The sequence below is a fragment of the Mesocricetus auratus genome, unplaced genomic scaffold, assembly GCF_017639785.1.
Source record: "Mesocricetus auratus isolate SY011 unplaced genomic scaffold, BCM_Maur_2.0 Super-Scaffold_100020, whole genome shotgun sequence".
NCBI classification, from domain to species: Eukaryota; Metazoa; Chordata; class Mammalia; order Rodentia; family Cricetidae; genus Mesocricetus; species Mesocricetus auratus.
The window spans coordinates 27,182,225-27,204,157 of record NW_024429201.1 but is presented as its reverse complement, the minus strand read 5'-3'; the positions used below and the strand labels follow the sequence as shown (position 1 = coordinate 27,204,157).

General features: G+C 40.2%; 1 protein-coding gene across 4 annotated transcripts in view; it reads left to right on the top strand.

The window, feature by feature from the left end:
• Nucleotides 1-21,933, top strand: part of Ssbp2 (single stranded DNA binding protein 2) — a 264,086-nt gene that overhangs the window by 64,602 nt on the left and 177,551 nt on the right. For all 4 annotated transcript variants that reach the window (XM_005065670.4, XM_005065667.4, XM_005065672.4 and 1 more), the window contains exon 2: nucleotides 20,445-20,517. In XM_005065670.4, coding sequence (XP_005065727.1) covers nucleotides 20,445-20,517 — 73 coding nt within the window. The remainder of the gene's footprint in view (nucleotides 1-20,444; nucleotides 20,518-21,933) is intronic.

Genomic DNA, 21,933 nt, shown 5'->3' with positions numbered 1-21,933 from the left:
CCTCCAGAAGTTCCTTTATTGTACAGGATTGTTTTGGCTATCCTGGGTTTTTGGTTTTCCCATATAAAGTTGAGTATTGCTCTTTATTAGAAGCATGGGAGGGAGGGGGAGGAAGTTAGAAGAAAGAGAGGAGAGGGGGAGGGTGGAGGAGAACATGAGGGATCAGGAAGGTCCAATTGGGGGAAGAAAAGAGAAGGGGAGCAAGGAAAGAGATACCTTAACAGAGGGAGCCTTTATGGGCCAACAAGAAACCTGACACTGGGGAAATGTCCAGGGATCCACAAGGATGACCCTAACTAAGAATCTAAGCAATAGTGGGGCTACCTTAAATGCCCTTCCCCTATAATGAGATTGATGACCACCTTAAATGCCATCATAGAGCCTTCATCCAGTAGCTGATGGAAGCAGAATCAGACATCCACATGTAAGCATTGAGCTGCACTCGTGGAATCCAATTGTAGAGAGGGAGGAGTGATCAAAAGGGGTCAAGACGGTGCTGGGGAAACCCATAGAACCTGAGCAAGTGGGAGCTCACAGACTACAGCGGGGAACGAGCATAAGACCAAACCAGCCACCTGAACATGGGTGTCAGTTGGGAGGCTTGGGCAGTCTATGGGGCCTCTGGCAGTGCAACCAGTATTTATTCCTAGTGCACAAATGGGCTTTGGGAGCCCATTCCCTATGGAGGGATACTCACTTAGTCTAGATAGATAAGGGAGGGACCAGGTCCTGCCCCATATGATGTGACAAACTTTGATGAGGAGTTGAGGGGGCGTGGGATGGAGAGATGGTGGGGAGAATGGGAGGATGGGAAGGAGAGGGAACTGAGATCGACAATAAATGGAACCTCCTGAAACTGAGAAGCTTCTGTAAGGCAAAGGACACAGTAAACAAGAGAAAGTGGCAGCTTACAGAATGGGAACAGATCTTCACCAATCCCACATCTGACAGAGGACTGATTTCCAAAATATACAAAGAACTCAATAAACTAGTTAACAAAACACCAAATAATCCAATTAAAAATGGGATACAGTTCTAAATAGGAATTATCAATGGAGGAATCTCAAATGGCTGAAAGGCACTTAAGAAACTGCTCAACATTCTTAGCCATTAGGGAAATACAAATCAAAATGACTCCGAGATGCCATTTTACACCCGTCAGAATGACTAAAATCAAATTCACAAAGGACAGTTTATGCTGGAGAGAATGTGGAGTTGGGGAACACCTCTCTATTGCTGGTGTACAAACTTGTACAGCCACTTTGGAAATCAGTATGGTGGTTTCTCAGCAAAATGGGAATCAGTCTACCACAAGATCTAGCAATTCCACTCAGCATATACCCAAAAGATGCACATTCATACAACAAAGATATCTGTTCAACTATGTTCATAGCAGCATTATTTGTAATAGTTAAGACCTGGAAGCAACCTAAATGCCCCTCAGGCAAAGAATGGATAAAGAAAATGTGGTACATTTACATAATGGAATACTACTCAGCAGTAAAAAAAACTGACACCTTGAAATTTGCAGGCAAATGGATGGAACTAGAAGAAACCATCCTGAGTGAGGTAATTCAGACGCAGAAAGACAAATATGGTATGTATTCAAAGGATAACCAGCCTACAATCCATAGCCTCAGAAAAGCTAGGAAATAAGGAGGACCCTAAGAAATACATACATGGACCCCCGAGAAGGGGAAGGGGGCAAGATCTCTTGTTTTCTAGTTTTGAAGGAAGGTATTTATTCCATCTGGCCACATTTTAGTAAGAAATAGGTTGTCTGATTTTGTGCTTGGGAGGGGTTGTCGAAACTTCTGGTCAGTGAATAAAAGCCTTGACAGTACACCTAGCTTTGATATTCCCTTCCCTTCTTCAGTGGTCACAGAAGCACAATTCTTAAACACCCAAAGATGCACATCCCAGACTATAATGTTTTTCTGTTTCTTTTTTTGAGATTCATGTTGAATTGCTTTCAAATTTCAGTTTTTTATTATTATGCGTTTTTTGTATGGCTTGTGTATGCTTTGGCTATGCATGTACCATTGCAAGGATGTTAGACAATAATTGGAGTTAGTTCTCTTCTTCAGCCTTTATGTAGGTTCTTGGGATTGAATTTAGGTCAGCAGACTTATGTAGCCCATGCCTTTGCCTACTACTGACTCATCCTAGCTTCCCTCATAACATTCTAAAATAACTCTAATTGGGACAAAAATGGATTTTAACATATCCAGTTAAAATTTGCCCTATCATTGTAACCTAACCTATCTGTTTCATTCTACTGTCTGAAGTCATGTAAAGTATCTGACAAATGAAGTGTTTGAGTCTTTTTCTAGGTGTGTATCACCATCTCTTCCAGCCATTACTCATGGCTTGTCTTTTCTTGCTCTTCTTTTTAGGTGTAATTCCTTTCTAGTTCCTACAGATTGCTGAGACATATTAAGTTTCCTCTTTGAGCAGGGCAGTCCAGTGCTTTATCAAGTCATGTTGAAGAAGTCTATTAACCTGTCTTCTTGCAGTCTGTTAACTCATATCTGTTGTTCTGTATAAGTCTTTCTTTTTGTAAAGATTTGTTTTATTTTTAATTGTGTGTGTGTGTGTGTGTGTGTGTGTGTGTGTGTGTGTGTGTGTCTTGCCATGGACATCAGAAGAAGACATGAGATCTCCAGCTGGAGTTGAGGCCTTTGCAAGCCTCCTGATGTGGAGATTGAGTGTTTCTGGCCACCTACCTGTCTCTCCAGCCCCAAGTCTATGTTTGCTGTTTTGTTTTGTTGAAAAGCACCGGTTTTTACAGTTACTTTTGTTAAGTTGGTTTTCTTGGCTTAGTTACATGTTTCAGAGTGTGCTATTCTTTTGGAATGCTAACTATGTTAGTTATTTCCTTAGTTTTATTTTCAAATTTGAAAATTTTGCTGTAATCTTTTTTTCCTAAAGTCAAGAGCTCATTTGATTATTTTAATCTGTGCTTTGCAAGTGAAGACATTTTATTTTCTTTCATTGACATAGGCAGACAGGGCTGTAGAATGCTTGTTAGTATAACTGGAAATTAGATATCTAGACATTAATCTGTTAATTAATTTCATTTTCGCTCTTCATTTGTTCCTTTCACCTGTTGGTTCCTATATAGAGGTACATTTTAAAAAGTTTTGATATAAAAATCAATAATCAGTATAACTTCTAAGTTTGAAAGACATAATTTGTATTTTCTGATATGAACTTTTAAATTTTTATGTTTTCATCTGTTCATTTCTGCATTTGAAGTTTTGCATAGTAATCTAAATATTTAGGAAATTCAATCTAGATAAGTATATTTCCACTTAAGATTTGGCAGAATACATCTTTATCTACTAAAAGTTGAAACAAGTAAAAGAAAATTATTTGGAATAATTCTTAATAAAATTATTATATTTAGTACTAGCTAATAATTTACTTTCATATGTCAAAGTATTTTATAAACCATACACCATTATATATGTTTCTATTTATCATTGTATATGAATGGAGTAAAGTCTTTCTATCACACCTTGATATGTAGAAATAATCTCAGTAAAGTAATAGTAAATCTCAATAACATAATACCTTATGAACGCTTGTTATTACTTTTAGGCACAAATGGTCTACCATTGTCACAAGCTTCAGATAATTCATTTATATTATAATATCTTGCTTACTCCCTATTTTTCCCTTATTGCCTCATTTAATGCTATTTCCTTTGTCAGTTAAAGTACTTGTGTTAAAGATTTTTTGTTATAGTCTCTTTCTATACTGAAGTCTTGATTTTGTGACTCAACTATTATGCACTACATTCTATGACTCATCTTATTTTTAATTGTATGTCTTGCCCCATTAACAAGTCTGAAAATTTCCTGAGGGTAGGATTCGTATCTTCTTTTTGTTTTTGTCTAAGTTATATAAGTATTGGAGGCATATTAACTGTTGTTAGTGTTTAGTATAGTGAGTAGGCTTACGTTTCTTAGGATGTTTGAAAGTAGTTTCCTTTCTAATTTTGTCTAATCAAATAGCTTCATGCTACTTATTTTCTAAACTTGATTGTAGTGTGTTCTAAGTTCACAATTCCTTTCTGGTTACTTTATACAAAGTGGATGTTTGAGAGTTGTCAAAGACTCAGAGCTCTGTTGGCAAACCACTTGCCATGCAAGATTGAGGACCTGAGTTTGACCCCCAGTACCCACTATGTGAAAAACAAACAGGTAGGTGTGTGTGTGTGTGTGTGTGTGTGTGTGTGCGTGTGTGTGTGTGTAAGTAAGAAAGTGTAATCCCCTGCTGGAAGGTAGGGCCACACACCATTTAGAGCTTGCTGACTAGTCAGTCTCATCTATAAGGCAAACTCCAGGCTAAAGAGTGACCCTGTCTCAGCCGGGCGTTGGTGGCGCACGCCTTTAATCCCAGCACTTGGGAGGCAGAGGCAGGCGGATGTCTGAGTTCGAGGCCAGCCTGGTCTACAGAGTGAGTTCCAGGACAGCCTCCAAAACAATACAGAGAAACCCTGTCTCGAAAAACAAAAACAAAAAAAAAAAAAAAAAAAAAAAAGAGTGACCCTGTCTCAAAACACGAAGTGGATGCCTCCTGCAGAACAACACCCAAGATTGTCTTCTGGTCTCCATGTGCATACACAAATACGTGCACCACAATACACAATCCCTCTCACTACGTGTATACATACATTCATATGCACGCACACCAAATAGTTGTCTAATAAAGAGTTTCTGAAAGTCATGCCATTGATACCTAATCATATTCAGTTCATACTAAGAAATGGCTTTTCTAGGGATGGGGATACCCCCAAGATTCTGGTTTTATTTGTAGCTTTAAAAATAATAGTTTTAAATATGATTACATATCTTTATGTACTCTAAAATTCAGAGGGTAAATTGCTTTATATCTTTATTATTGAGGTTGGGTTTTCCTTTGAACACGTGCTCACTTCCTTCTCTGGTATTAAACTTCTGAACTCTGTCTACAAATTTAAAATTTTAATTAGGTTTTATTTCAAATAGTGTACTTTAATTATGTTCACCCCTTTCCCAGCTCCTCCCAGCTCCTCCCAGACCCACCCATTCTTCTTTTCCCAGCTAACTTTGTGCCCATTTTATTTTTTAAAACCCAATTTGAGCTGTCAATAAATTCTTGTATAGATAGCCTTCCACTGGTGTGCAGTGAACTTGCCAGACACTACACACCTAAAGAAAACTGACTCTTCCTCTCCCAGAAGTTATCCCAGAGTTCCTCTCCCTGTGGGATTTAGTCTGGGTAGTGATTGCACAGTTCTTTCCTTGCTGTCACAAGTTCTGTGAGGTCGTATGTACAGCTGCATGTCCAGAAGACGCTTTCTTTGCAGTCATCTGTTACTTGGCTTTTATGCTTTTCCTGCCCTGTCTTCTTCCATGATCCTCGAAGCTTGGCAGGGGGAGGTGTGCTATAGCTGGTTCAGTTAGGACTGGGCAGCTACTGCAAATAGAAGCTTCTCTGATGAGGGCTGAGACATGCACAGATCTATGGCTATAATAAGAAGTCATTAGGGGTTGACTTAATGCTATGTCCATTTAGCACATTCATAGTAGTAGGATCTCCTGTAGGTTCTGTGACCCATCTAGCCAAACACTTTCATATGTGCACTGGGGAGTGGAGGACTTGCCATGAGAAAAACTTCCAGAAACTCTTCAGAATTAAAATCCACAGAAAGTGGATTTTATGCACTAACCTTGCTTATGAGCACATAAGTAATATGCTGATGTTGAGGTAGGTATAACTAAAGACTTTGCAGAATGCATAGTAGCTAGATGAGCATTGGGGCTTGCTTTTAGCAGCAGTATGCATTTAGATGTCTTCCATGCCTTCTCATGATTTCTTTCTGAAGGGAACTACACAGTGGTGGCTTCCCCACACCCAAACTGTGTTTTCACAGAGATTCTTTATTAAGTGGGGAAGAAAAGTTAAAGTGGCTGCTTTCTGACTCAGGCAGAAAACAGCAGCAGGTGACCTTGCAGGTGTCATTGTTAAGAGGAGAAAAAAAGGGATGGTCTGTGTTAGAATGGGCTAGGATATGCTCGTAAAGGAGATAGGGAGCAAGGGAGAAGGGGAAAAAGGGCAGGGGTATTTGTCCTGGGGGAACAAAAGACTACCACTGAATAGAGAGGAGAGACTTGTGGCCCATTGGCAAACAGTGGCTTATAAGGGTAAAATGAGAAACCCATGTTAGGATGAGGTGTTTAATTCTAATTGGGCTCTTTGGTAGTCAGCCTCAGGAGGAGGAAGTGGTTATAACTTAACAGGGGAGAACCCTTGGGAGCTAGCTTTAGGAATGAATATAATCCAGTGGTTTTTAGCAAGGCAGAAAGGATGGGGAGAAGGCCTAGGCTGCCAGAGCTTTTAGTGTCCCTTCACTTTCATCACTGGATAATTTCCTACTGTCTGGTGTGCCACCATTGTTGTTTTTCAGTCGCCTGCTGAATGGGGAGTTGCTTGCCTCCAAGTTTATGTAGTTACCAGTAAAGTTGCTGTGAGCAGGAGACTGGGTGTTTATTTGACACACACCTAGGGGCACAAGTGGCAGGATTGTTTGTTAAGAATTTCTTTAGTTCTTTTAGTTATTTCCTTTAGGTTTTTTTTTTAAAGATTACAATATAATTACATCACTGTATAAAGTAGCCAAACTGTCTCCCAAAGTTGCTGTACAATTTTCTTTTCCACAAACAGTGAAGGAAGTTTCTGTCGCTCTTCAACCTTGCCAGCGTTTGGTATTGTCAGTGCACTACATTTCATAGTGCTTTTTTCTATATACTGTCATTTGTTATGCACATATGTATTAACATTAGTTTAATGCTTTCCATAGATTTTTACACACATATAATTCCTTTTCTCTCTATGTTTCTAGATAAACTGTCATAAACTCTTTAATAACATCTAGAGTTACACTATTCCAATGTACAGAGATATTTAAAAGAATTTCAGTATGTTTCCCTTCATGATGCTTGGAGTTGAGCCCAAGGTTTGTGCATCTAAGGCAAACATTTCAAAAAAATGACTTGGGGAGCATATTCTATCCAAAGATACACCCTCAGCCCCATAGTATCAAGACGGAGATAATATTTGACTTTTGAAGTAATTTGGAAAGATAATTCCTATTTTTCTATCTTTGAGTTTTCTGTATAAGTGATGATAACTTTGCCTTGAATAAATACATTATAAAATTTACCAAGAACTTCATTAGAGATACTAATTTCAAATGTGAGTCAAATAATTTTCTTTAAAATACTTAGTGTAATTTAATGTAATGAAATTTTGTTATACAACAAAATTGAAAAAAAGATATTTAAATAATGCTTAAACTGATTAAAATAATCAAAATGGAATACTATGAAATATGAGAAGTTTTTTATACACTAGAATATAAATCTAATTCCACTTCAAAAGTGAAAATGGAGCCTTATCATCATATGTTGTTTGTTCATTTTTTAAATGTAAAACTTTATGTTAAGAACACAAGACTGGATTAAATCGTTTTTATGCTACTTAAGAATATTTGGTTTTTCATTATACCTTGGCTGTAAGCAATTATGTACATGAAGAAGAATCTATTATGTTGTAAAACTCACCAATGAGACCTCAGGAAGAAACAGTGCCTCCAACTTTTGGTAAAGTCCTGTTTACGATACTGGAGGAATCCCTGTTAGCAGTAATTAACCATAGTAAATCTCCACATCCACTGTGCTCTAGCAGCAAGTAGGATTTGCTTACTTAGTCTACAGAAGGTAGTTCACTACCAGTCAGTAGTGTCCCTTTTGGTGATAAAACCATATAGGTCTCTTTGGCTTTAAATATATAGCTACAGGTTTTTAATAGAGTAGTTATTCTAGGACGTTTGCCTTCACGTAAATTCTTTAAATAACTTCTTTCCCCTTCTCTTGATCTCATTTCAAAGTTGAAGTTGTAGCCTGGTAGAAAACTACAAACTTCAGAATGTCACAGGATAACTATTTAATATTAAAGTATGGTGCAGATTTATCATTATATTGATTTTTTATTAGTACTTCATAATTGTCTCTGTAGCAGTAACAATTCAATACAATTTCAATAATTTGGCCAAGTCATTTGAGTACTGTTTATTTTAAAGCTAGTGTCACTTTATTGATGGAAGAAAAGGGCGGCTGTCTGTCCTTTGTATTCCTGTGATAAACACCATGACTAAGGGAACATATAGAAGACAGACTGTATTTGGGATTATGTTACAGAAGGCTAGCATTTAGGATGGGGAAGTGAAGGCAGTAGGGAGCAGGAGTGTCAGCTGAAAAAGCAGTTAAGAATTCAAATCTCAGACCACAAATAGGAAGCAGAGAAAGCTCGCAGGAGGAATAGCAGGAAGTTTAAAGCCTCAAAGCCCACCTCCATGACATACTTCCTCCTAAGACTAAGCAGACAGCACTACTACCTGGGGACCAATCTGACTCTATGGGGGAACATTCTCATTCAAACCACTGTCGTGGCGGAGTTGGAAGGAATAATTGTCTTTATTCAAAGCGGCTTCTCAGGCACATTTATCTGGCTACACTTAGGTGTTCATAAAGCCTGTTTTAGCACTGAACTGAACCCCTGGAACCCTGTGACAGAGAGAGAGGAGTGATGAGCAAATGGGCAAAGAATGGGCTGGCAAAGCCAGCAGGGAAGGCTGACCTGAACAAGGGGGAGCTCTTGAACCCCAGACCCACAGCTGGGAGGCCAGCATGGGACTGATCCGGACCCCCTGAGTGTGAGAGTCGGTGAGGAGGCCTGGGCAACCTGTGGGGCCCTGGGTAGTGGATCAGTGTTTATCCCTGGCATACAAATGGACTTCATGTGTCCATGGCACGGGGAGGGATGCTCTCTCAGCCTGGACTCTTGGTGGAGGGCCTGGGCCCTACCCTGAGCCAGGTGACAGACTCTGGATATCCCCTGTGTGGAGGGAGGTGGAAATGGGGTGGGAGGCTGGGGGGGGGGGGGATGGTGGAGGAGTGCGAGAGGAGAGGAGGAAGAGGGAGCTGGGATTGACATGTGAAGCAAGCTCTTTTCTAAAAAAAAATGTAATAAATTTTTTTCTTGAAAAAAATGCCTATTTTAGGTTGTTAAAACCAGCTTCTATTGGTAGGGAGAGTCTGTGACAGCTTTTACTCAAGAGCTGGTTCAAGCTAGCTTCTGTAATGTGGCCCCAGTCTCTGCTGAGGCTCCTGGTGTTCACTGACGTCTTTAGTAGTTAGCAGGCTGGTCAAAGGGTGGAGAACAATGACTGGAGTACCTAGCAGCAACTGATTTATCTCTAACACTACCCATGGGTTTATTTTAGCTTACAACTCTTAGGTCACACTTCATTGTTTAGGGAAGTCAGGGCGGAACTCAAACAGGGCAGGAACCTGGAGACAGGAGCTGATGCAGAGGCCATGGAGGAGTGCTGCTTTCTGGCTTGCTCCTCATATCTTGGTCAGCCCAAACTACCAGCCCAGGAGTAGTACCATCCACAGTGATCAAAGCATCAATCGAGAAAATTCACCACAGGCATGCCAACAAGGCAATCTAGTAGGGGCCTTTTCTTAATTGAAGTTGATTCTTCCCAAATGACTGGCCTGTGTCAAATTGACTTAAAAACTAGTCAGCACACATACCAGTGTGGATGGGGATTTTCATGAGTCTTAACGTCTAGAACAGTGGTTCTCAACCTTTGGGTCATCATCACTTTGGGAATCCTATGACCCTTTCACAGAGGTTGCATGTCAGATATCCTGAATGTTAGATATTTACATTATGATTCATAACAGTAGCAAAATTATAGTTATGAAATGACAACAAAAGTAATTTTATGGTTGGGGGTCACTGCAGCGTGAGGAACTATATTAAAGGGTTGCAGCATTAGGAAGGTTGAGAACCACTGCTCTAGAGGAACTATAGGCAATTAATGGTTGCTGAGAGAAGGAGAGTCAGTGTTCTACAGGAATGAGCCCTTGGTAGGTTAGCTAATCCCAGAAGATCAGTTACAAGAAATATTTGAGCAACACTAAATGATCTCAGCAGGTTGATACACACACACACACACACACACACACACACACACACACACACACCTCATCAAGACATCAGGATTACACACACACACACACACACACAAACACACACAAACACACATACCAGGACACCAGGGATTACACACACACATAAACACATACACATATATCATCAGGATCTCTTTCTCTCTCTGTCTCTCTCTGTCTCTCTCTGTCTCTCTCTGTCTCTGTCTCTCTCTCTCTCTCTCTCTCTCTCTCTCTCTCTCTCTCTCTCTCTCTCTCTCTTTCGGTTTGAATGAGAGTGGCCCCCATAGATTTGAATGCTTAGTTATCTGGGAGTGGAACTCTTTGAGATCATTAGGAGGATTACGAGCTGTGGCCTTGTTGGAGGAAGGCCAGTGGGGTGGGCTTATTTAAGGTATCAAAAGTCAATGCCAGGTCCAGTTGCCCTCTCTCTGCCTGTGGATCAGGGTGCAGCTCAGTACTGCTCCAGCACCATTTGTGTGCTGCCATGTTCCCTTCCATAATGGAATAAACCTCTGAAACTTCAAGCAAGCCCCCAATTAAATACTTTTTCTAATAGGAATTGCCTTGGTCATGCTGTCCTTACAGCAATAGAACAGTGACTGTGGTATACATACATGTAACAATTGTAATTAATGATTAAGAAACTATGAATTTGAGAAGGAGTTGGGAGGGACACAGAAGGGATTGGAGGGAGAGGGAAAATGATGTGAATACAGTACTCATATATAAACTTCTAAGAAAAAAAAAACAAAACTGTTTCCATCTTCTTGTGGGGGCTGACAGGAGAGTTCCAGGAGCTTGCTGTTCACCTACTCTAGACAAGACAGTGTGCCTGCTCCAGACTCCTTGACACTCAGTTTCAAAAGCGTAGGTGAAGAGGGACAGGTGAGACAGCCAGTGTCAATATTTGTGCTACATATGTACATGGGCATACACCTGCACATACATGTGCACACCATCTTTTAGTGTTGACTCATACTTTGAAAATTAATCATCAATGCTGAGAACATCATTGGCGGCAGAGGTATATTTAGGACCATTTCAGAAATGGTTGAAAATTGTTTTATAACACTTAAGTCAAATTTTATGTGACTTTTTTTATGAAATAAAATGAGGTAACTAGAATACTGAATCTTAAAACCAAACATTATAACATACTAAAATCCAAAGATAAGCTAACTTAATACATGCTGAGGAATGATGATACAAAACATGAAAAGTCTTTTTATATGTTTCTAAAAATGTAGAAACCGTGTGCACGTTAAAAACACTTCAATTCACAACAGAAAAGTCTGGAATGAGGGCTGAGTTGTTTGTGGCAGTGTTTGTTGGCATGCCATGCAATGTGGAGAGATGCACAGTGCTCTAAACCAAGCCTGCAGTGAGGTTGCCTCATACAGCAACACAAGCACTGCCAGAAGCAACTTCAGTGAATTGCTCTTTTGATTTTGAATGAATTTTTGATGATTATATATTCAAATATCTATTGCCCAAAATTTCTCTACTGCCGTATTCAGTTAGATGAATCCGTTTGGGGTTACAACCTGCAGCTTGAGGGAACAGGAGGAGACCAATCCAGTCCCATTCACTCCCCATAAGTGGGAGTTTAGTGACATTAGTTTTGGTGCTAAAATTCTGAAACAAAGTCAGCTTCAGGAAAACATCCAAGGTTTCATGACCAGTAACATGTCACCACTGTGCTCTGGTTGTACAAATCCATCTTCTTCATGAGGATAGCATAAACAGCAAATAGATCATGACTTCATTTGTGTAGTTCAAAAGTCCACAGGAAATAGAAGCCGGAGAGATAGCTTCAGCTTGAAAGAGAGTAATGCTGTTGTTGTTGTGCCCAAATTCTGAACTCCAAAATCACCAAGAGGCCCATTTCGATGCAAAAGCAAAGAGTCTTTTATTGTAGATGTTTAACTAGCTAACCCCATTAGCTTGGGCCCTTCACCCCGCCACCATGGCGGATAGCTGGAGAAAGACCCTGAACAACTTTGAGGCAGGGACCTTAAAGGGCAGCGTAAGGGGAGTGTCTAGGGGTATGAAACAGTCTCAGGATTGGTGCGCTTCCAGATTTGGGTGACCCGCCCTGTGTTGATTGGTCAACTGGTTGTTATGGCCCATAGGCCCTCCCAGGATGGTTGCTATGTTCTGCATGTTACTGTTGTGCACTGTCCTTAAAGCACACTCAGAGCTGTAAAGCACAGCCACACCAGCCAACTTCTGATTGGTTCCTTGCCACGAGGAGGGCATCTGACCTTAGTGACTAGGACAGGAGTGGCAAGGTCATGCAAGCACATGTTAGCCTGTCATGGCTGCTAAAACAGGGGGGCTGGTCACTATATTGTCTAGTGTAACCCTTAGTGTTTCTAGCATTATAGTTTAGCTTAATGAATAGATGGGAAGTTTTTTAATGTTTATTTATTTAAGTCTGTGTGTATACATGTACGGGCACTGCACAATACACATTGAATGTCAGAGGAGGACAACTTGCAGAAGTTGGTTCTCTCGGTCATCTAGGTGGGTTTCCAGGGTTTGAACTCGGGTCATAAGTGTTGGCCAGTAAGTGCCTTTACTGTCTGAGCCATATTGGTGGTCCTGGATGTAAGTTTTATTTAAATTCTGTGAATGACCAAATTTCCACAACTGTCGATTAGTTCTTTAAATTAATTCTTACTGTTGTATCTTTACTTTTTGCAGTTTTCCAAAGTTGGCATTAAACACTTATTTTTAACTTGCCTATTGCAGAAGGCACGGGTTTTCTATTTCTGTGTATACCCAATCATGCATTGCTTGCCTCTAGTCCTAGCAGGACACAGTAGCAAAGTAATGTGTGTGTGTGTGTGTGTGTGTGTGTGTGTATACGCGTGCTCGCCTAACTACCCATCTATCTATCCAATGAAAGACAAAGTCTTTAATTTGTGTTCTTTCCTGTGCTAACTGATCTTGAACATGGGGAAACAGACATTTTTAGTGTAACTTAAAAAAGCTTGGTTTTAGCATTATTGTGTGGTTTCACAGTTTTTGACACTCCAAGTCTGTTTTTTAGCCTAACTGTTAATGATGAGGAAGTTTAAAAAGACAATGTTAGAAACAGATTTCTAACTTTTCACACCTCCTTAACACTAGGTTGTAAATGCTATTAAACATTTGATCAGGCTGATCTAGTTTCACGCCTAATCACTGCTTACAGTCCCATGAGTAACCTTTTAGTGGCTGCCCAATGCTTCTTGAGACTCCTTAGCTGGCTGTATAATATGACAAACTACTGGCATTTTATCACTCAGGAGTTACATTTGGACACTGATATGTGCCGCTGGTCAACACTGGGATTATGTAGCAGTTTAGGAAGGGCAGTGGATTGTCTCTACCTCACAAGTATTTGAAAGACACATAAGAGAATCTGTTCTTTAAAAAATAATTAAAAAGCTGGGTGTTGGTGGCGCACGCGTTTAATCCCAGCACTCGTGAGGCAGAGGCAGGCGGATCTCTGTGAGTTCGAGGCCAGCCTGGTCTACAGAGCGAGTTCTAGGACAGCCTCCAAAACAATACAGAGAAACCCTGCCTCGAAAAACCAAAAAAAAAAAATTAAAAAATGTGAAGCAAGTATTACTCTCTCCAGGTCTTACTGTAACCTAGATCTTTGTGGCATGGATGGGTGATCACTCTTGACGCTTTGAAGCAGAGTAGGGAATGGAAGGTCTAGGTGTGGATATAAGGAAGATGAGGTTGTGTGACATTTCTTGAGGCAATTCAGCAGCTCTTGGTAGAAGGAGATGGTTATGGTGGTCAAAAGTTGGTATCCTTCGGCACTGTTCTTTGTAGACTTAGTGCCTGGAATCTGGAAGACATCAATCAGGAATGAACAAGAACTGAAATCACAAAGCAAAGTTCAAGTAGTACAAATCAGGGTAGGATATGATGTTTCAGGAACAATTTGCTCAACTCCCAAAGAATTGATCCTAATTAGTCATGTAAGGGGGCAGGGAGTGCTTAAGGAAGGCCTTCTCTGGTGTGCACAAGTTCTTCTGAGAAGTGGATGTTTGCGGTCCCTTTTGAAGAGGAAATGTTTACTGTTTTTATAAGAGAATATTCTCTAATGATTTTCTGGTCATTGATACTTCAATTTAAGGTATAAGTATTGGAAATGAGAGTTTTTAAAAGTATAGACTATAGAATATTGACTACTTATGACTTTACAAATTTTGAAATGATTTATTTATTTTTGTTTCATCTGCATTGGTGTTTTGCCTGCATGAATGTCTGTATAAGGATGTTGGATCCTCTGGAGTTACAGATGGTTGTGAGTTGCCATGTGGGTGCTGGGAATTGACCCTGGGTCCTCTGGAAGAGCAGCCAGTGCTATTCACCACTGATTAATATGGCCATTCCTACTTATGACTTTCATATAATGTCCTTCATGAAACAGTCTATGATCCTTTGAGATTACCTAATTGTGCTTTATTTCCTTTTAAAAGGGAACAAGAAAGAAGGAATTGTTAGTTCCCTTTGAAGATTTTTTAAAAATTAAAAATAACAACAAAAAACCCACATGAAATATACTATACAATAATAAACCAATTAAATTTTTTAGTTGTCTTTTTATGTAGCAGTTTGGAACTAATGTGAAGGTGTTATCTCCATAATGTTCAAATTGTGGAACTGTATATTATCTTACTGAAAGCAAATATTAAAAATATTTTTATTAATGTTGATAATTTATTCTATGTATTTTAGTGATATTTGCCCCATCTCTACCTCTCAACACCTCCTAAATCTACCTCTGCCTCCCTCACAACTTTGTGTTCTCTCTCTGCCTGTCTCTATCTCTGTCTCTCTCTCCCTCTGTCTCTCTGCCTGTCTCTATCTCTGTCTCTCTCTCCCTCTGTCTCTCTGCCTGTCTCTATCTCTGTCTCTCTCTCCCTCTGTCTCTCTGTCTCTCTATCTCTGTCTCTCTCTCCCTCTGTCTCTCTGTCTCTCTATCTCTGTCTCTCTCTCCCTCTGTCTCTCTGCCTGTCTCTATCTCTGTCTCTCTCTCCCTCTGTCTCTCTACCTGTCTCTATCTCTGTCTCTCTCCCTCTGTCTCTCTGTCTCTCTCCCTCTGTCTTTCTGTCTCTCTGTCTCTCTCATTTCTAGCCCATTAGCCTCACTTTGAGCTACCTGTATACTCATGAATTTAGGGCCATCTGCTGGAATGTGATTTACCACACCCTTAAAGAAAACCGATTCCCTCCCCAGAAGCCTTCAACTATCCATGCATCCTCAGGGATAGGGGCTTGTGAACCTCTTCCCCTTGCTAGTGTGTTGACTGCCTTGACCTTGTGTAGTCAGCCATGGTTGCTCTGAGTTCCTTAGTGAAGCACTTCTGTCATTCCTGGGACACATTGTTTCTCTCTGGTTCTCCCTAGTCTCTGACTCCTAGAATCTTTCTGTCCCCTCTTCTACAATGGTCCCTGAGCCTTGGGAATGGAATGTGATATAGATGCTCCATTTGTGACTGAGCATGTCCCTGACATGTATTTTCTATATTTTAAGTTGTGAGTTTCCACATTAACCAGCATCCATTACACAAAGAAACATCTCTGCTGGAGTGTGGGACCTGATCAATCTAAGGGTTGAGAGGGCACTTTGATGCTATGCCCATTTAGCAGAGAAGTACTAGTAGACTTGTCCCTGGGACCCGAGTCCCTCACCAAATATGAGTTCTTGGACACAGTTGCAGTACCAAGCATGTGCTTCCTTCCTCAGGTGGCATGAGCCTTAAAGCCACTTAGAAAGCAGTTGCTTGCTTCCAGATTTGTGTCACCATTGCACCCATGTGCATGTCTTGCCATGAGGTCACTCTTGCGGTTCACAGAGCTGGCAGCTGGGTAAACTGATGATGACGTTTCTGCTACCATCCTGCACAGCACCTTCACTAGTAGTAGGAAAACTAGCCCATAGGTGGAAAGTTTCTAGGTCAGTGCCACCTTGCTTTCTTCATGTCCTGTGACCAGTGTGCATAGCAAAGAGACCAAATCTCAAGTGGTCTGAGGAGATGCTATGTAAAATTGGTACCTAAGAGAAAAATCTTACATTTTTGCCTCACGTGCCTTGAGAGGATGAAACTCAAGGATTCCTTAGGTGCCATATATTTGCCTGTCCTAAGAGAGTCATTAATTAATAAGTGTTTGCTGGATACATGTTCTTAAGTACTAGATGTAGATAAACACAGTCAACATGATCATGGTAGTTTAATTGTATGAGATTAGGGGGCAGCTTTTTTCTGAAGCTGTAAATCTATCTGGCCTCCTCCTAGTTATGAATGTATAATAATAAACAACAAAATAGTTTAAAAATTACAAATAATGATTCTTTAAATTTTAGGTTTTGTTTGAGTAATTTTTCTTGCTAAATAAAAGAAGGAGGCCAAATGGAAGCAATCATTTGTCATCACTGACTTAAAATGAAGTAGAAGATACTTAAAGATATTTGACTCATGAATCTCTGATAGGCTTTTCATTCATCAAAGTAGTGTCAAGAATAGAGGAAATTGGGTCTACCTGTTGCAGAGGCCTTTTACTACAAAACTTATTTTTATATATTTTAATGATACTATAATTCATTAGATTAAATACCCATTTTATATATTATGAAAAGTATTTAAATTTCTGAAAGACCATAAAAAGTAAGAAACTGTTAGTTCAAAAGTTAATGACTTTCAAATATATTTTTCAAAGATATATTTTATTTTTAAATTTAAATTTAAATTAGAAACAAGGTTGCTTCACATGTCAATTACAGGTCCCTCTCCGTTTCCCTCCCCTTCTCCGATGCCCTCTCCCCCCAATATCCCCTCATTTCCCCAGGGAGAATGAGGCCCTCCATGGGGGTGTCCATAGTCTGTCATTTCATCAAGGACAGGGCCTGGATGCTCCCCCAAGAGTTCAGGGCGAGAGTGCATCTCTCATTGTTGGATGGGAGTCCAAAGTCCATGTGTATACTCGGGATAAATACTGATCTACTACCCAAGGCTCAATAGATTACCTAGGCCTCCTCACTGACACCCACATTCAGGGGGTCTTGATCAGTCCCATGCTGGATTCCCAGGCATCAGTCTGGGATCCAAGAGCTAACCCTTGTCAGGTCAGCTGTTTCTGGGGGTTAAACCAGCCCAGTCTTAATGCCTTTGGTCGTCAGTCCTCCCTCTCTGTCACTGGATTTCTTTTTTTTTTTTTTTTTTTTTTTTTTTGGTTTTACGAGACAGGGTTTCTCTGTATTGTTTTGGAGGCTGTCGGTCCAGCCCGGCCTTGAACTTACAGAGATCCGCCTGCCTCTGCCTCCCGAGTGCTGGGATTAAAGGCGTGTGCCACCACCACCACCCGGCCTGTCACTGGATTTCTTGAGTACAGCTCAGCGCTTAGCCGTGGGAGTCTGCCTCTTCTTCCATCAGCCACTGAATGAAGGTTCTGTTTCCCAGACTCCCTGGCCATGGGATTGTAGGCTGGCACTCCCCAGATCTATGTCTAAAATGTATATATGATAGAGCACATGCCATGTTTCTCTTTTTGTGACTGGGTTACCTTGCTCAGGATGGTTTCTTCTAGTGCCATCCATTTGCCTGCAAATCTCAGGATTCCATTGTTTTTTCTGCTGAATAGTACTAAGTATTCTTAAAATCATCCTGTTGGATAAAACCTGGATCCAGATTAAGTGTTTCTTGTTGCTGTCATGTTTGGTGATGTTACCTGCACGTGCTGTGCCTTACCTGCACAAATGGAGAAGTGCCACCCTCTAGTTGTTGAAACAGCTGTCTTCAGACAGCAGTATCTTTTACTGCAGACTCTTCCTTTCAGAATTGTGCTGGCTGGTTTTGTGTCAACTTGACACAGGCTAGAGTCATCTGAAAGGAGGGAACCTCAATTGAGAACATGTCTCCATAAGATCCAGTGGTGGGGCATTTTCTTAATTAGTGACTGATGAGGGGATGGGCAGCCCACTGTGGGGAGAACCATCCCTGGGCTGGTGGTCCTGGGTTCTGTAAGAAAGCAGGCTGAGCAAGCCATGATGAGCAAGCCTATGGGCAGCACCTCTTAATGGCCTCTGCATCAGCTCCTGCCTCTAGGTTCCTGCCCTGTGTGAGTTCCTGTGCTGACTGCCCTGTGTGAGTTCCTGTCCTGACTTCCTTCAGTAATATACAGTGCTGTGGAAGTGTAAGCCAATTAAACTCTTTTTCTCTCCACATTGCTTTGATTGTGGTGTTTCATCACAGAAATGATAATCCTAAGACAAGAACTTTCATATATTCTTATTTTGGTGTTCAGTGCTGTTATTGTGGGGAGCTGTTGAGAAGCACAGACACCTGTATCAAATGCTGAAAGCTCCTTCTGCTGCTGTGTGTGGGCTCTTTAAGAGCAGGAACCACTGGTGTCCAGTGTATGATGTGGTTATATATTACTGGAGCTTAGCCAGCCAAAATTGTAATAGTAATTAATCTGCCAATAATGGAAGGAGCATATTCTTCTATTTGATAGATTCAGGAAACTGAGAATCAAACTGTGTTTTTAACTATTATTTTTATTTTGAACACAAGAACCATAAAAGCAGCTGGGTAAGGCAAATGTAACTTTGAACATGGTCAGTGTAAAGGATGGATACTTTGTGAGAAACTTCAGTTGTGATTTGGAGAAACAGTTGGACCTTTCTGTTGCAACTCTGTCTCTTCCCTAAAGCTCATCATGGTTATCTCTGCTTCATTCTTTCTCTTTCAAATTCCTCGAACTTAGCCTTCAGCTTTCAACATAGGCCCCGTTTCTGCCCAGTGGGTATTGGTGGGTTTTAGACCCTGGGCTATAACAAGTCACAAGCGATTAATGAAGTTACATTTCTTCTCATGCAGCAGTAGGGTGTCTGGCTGCAGGCGAGTAGTTTGAAGGCTTCACAGCTATGCAGAGAGATATTCCAATTTTCCCTTTTCAAACTAAAATTTGCTACCATAGCTAGTGAATCATAAGATTGTGTGGCTCTTGGAGAGGTATGTGTGCAGTATATGTGTGCTCAATGGCTGTTGAGAGACACTAGCAGGAATGCTTGTTTAAACCACAGGCACATTGCAGTGTCTGTATTTCCTGTGGTGTGCTCAGGTGAGCCACATTTCCACTGTAAGGTACAGCTTTTGAAAGAAGCTGCCATGTCCATTGTGCATGCTAAGTGGGAAGGGAGTGAAGCAGTGACCTAAGTGTCATCCCCTTGGAGGGAATCCGTGCTTCACAATTGGGTTATATACTCACTGCCCCGACACATGTGAGTTACTTTGTGAATGTCTATTTAATGGTGCTTAGTGGTTCTCAGTAAAATATTTGTTGAGTTGAAATGAAGAAGTAATTAAATGGACAGGACAACTTAATTTGCATAGGATTTCTTTTTTGTGACAGATGCTTGGTGTGTTTTCATGGGAGTGGAGAACATTATCACTTTTGCAAATGCCATCAATCTTTAATAATCAAAATTCCCTTGGCAAGAAAAGTGGTGTAGCCATACAGAATTGTGGTTATTATTACATTGCATTATTTACGGTAAACCTGGTTCAATATTGGTAAATAGACTGCAGTGGAAGCTGAACTGTTGAGAGATATCTGGGCATCTGTCCAAGATATCATTAAAATACTGCCTCAGATTCATTGGGTTTGTGAATAACACCTTAACAGCTCAACTGAAAGTGAGCCACATGGTACAGTTGAAAATTCCGAGTCCACAAGATAAGGAGAGCAGTGTAAATGTGTATGACACACTCTACAATCTATATTTGAGTAATACATCTCTATATAACTTTGTGTTAGCCTTTAAACTATTAGTTCCAAAATGATTTGAAGTGTACATAATACTTTGATTAGTTGTGAATTTGAATGCCTTATAAACGAAAATATTAATTGGTCTAATAATCAAATCTAAAGATTAAGTAGAAGTAGAAACTTCTAAACAAGTATTAACACTGATGCTGAACACGTTTTGAGCTGTGGGGATACATAGGTGGGTTAACAATATTGTCCACCAAAAACTTCAAAGGTAATAAAATCCAACCAATTCATCTATTTTATTAATGAAAGAAAATTTTACCTTTGAATGGAACTTAGGAGTTATTAGTTTTTGGTTTTAAACTATTGATTATGCTAAGTACAACAAAGATATGTTTGAATAAGTGAGATGATATAAAAATATGTGCTTATTTTTTCTTTCTAAATATTGACACATTCTCATTTAAAGGGTGTGGGCAAAGGTTTATTTTCTGTCACTATTAGTGTATAAGTGTCTTTGATATAGAATGATGTGGATAAAACACATCTTAAATGTCCTCTTCTCAGTGAATGTCTTCTCTCTGTTTTCCAGGTTAGCGCTCTACGTATATGAATATCTGCTCCATGTAGGAGCTCAGAAATCGGCCCAAACATTTTTATCAGAGGTATGTTTTGTGTGTTTTATGCATTACATTTACTACATAAATGAATGAAAAAATATACAGAATTATGATTTCAAGAGTTGTTATATAGTAGGTTCAGGTATCATCTTGTATAATCTTTGTAGATTTTTTTTTTTTTTTTTGGTTTTTACGAGACAGGGTTTCTCTGTATTGTTTTTGAGGCTGTCAGTCCAGTCTGGCCTCAAACTCACAGAGATCCGCCTGCCTATGCCTCCCAAGTGCTGGGATTAAAGGCGAGCGCCACCACTGCCTAGCAATCTTTGTAGATTTTTATGAGAGCATTTGTAGTATCACAAAACACTTTCTGCGCAAGTCGATAAAAATTTAATAAACTTTCTAGCCATTAATTCCCTTAGAAATTTCTCTGAGCATGGCAATAATAATCCAGAAAGTAAGTTTGCTTTAGTTTCTACCAGGTCCAAGGAGATGGCTCAGTTAGTTTAATCTCCAGAATGTACATATATCAAAGTCTGATTGTGGTGGTGTGCCTTCCCATTCCCAGTACCATGAAGGTGAAGACAGGCAATAGACCAACCAGCACAGCCTGCTCATCAAAGTCCAGGCCACAGAGAGAGTCTGTCTCAGGAAAATGTAGATGAGCACCAGTGAGATGGATCTTTGGGTAAAAGTTCTTGTGGACATGCCTGATGACCTGATTTTGATCCCCAGGACAATACTGTAGAAGAGAACAGATTTCCTCTAAGTTGTCCTCTGAGCTCCACCCAAATGCCATGGTGATCATAAGTCCAGTGCACCTGTGCATGCTCACACATGACACACGTGTGTGTATACATTAAGCTTCTTTCCTGCACCATTAGCTTTGTTTACAAGTTTGGTAATGTGGGTTTGGTTGAGTAAAAGTTGGTTGTTTTGAAATGTTTTTGAAAATCTTATTTCAAGCTCTTGATAGTCTCTCTCTCCTCCACTGTTCTGGTTTGACTTTGTTGTTGGAAATATGCCTACCTCAGACTTGGCTGCCACACCTGCCTCCCGAGTGCTGAAATTACAGGGAGGCGTCTGCTCCTCTTTCCCTTTTTCCCGCTTTGAATCTGAGCTTCCTTACAATGGAACTCTGCTTTTCTTCTCTAATCTAAATTATGATAAGGATAATGAAGATGTTGAATTCTGTCATGCAGTAGGCACATCATGTACCAAGGGGTATTACATTTAATAATGTAATTTTAAGAAATTTACAGGACATATCATATTATTGCTGTTTTATTAATTGGACAGGTTAATGAGTTATGGATCTAAAATTCAAATCATCTATGTTATTTCCACTGTCATTGGTCTACATTTGTTGTGTGTTCAGGAAACCCATTGTTGGTGTTGCTTCACTTGAGGGATAGCTTCTTGTGAGTCCTTTACTCTCATCTAGTGTATGCATTAACACACAGG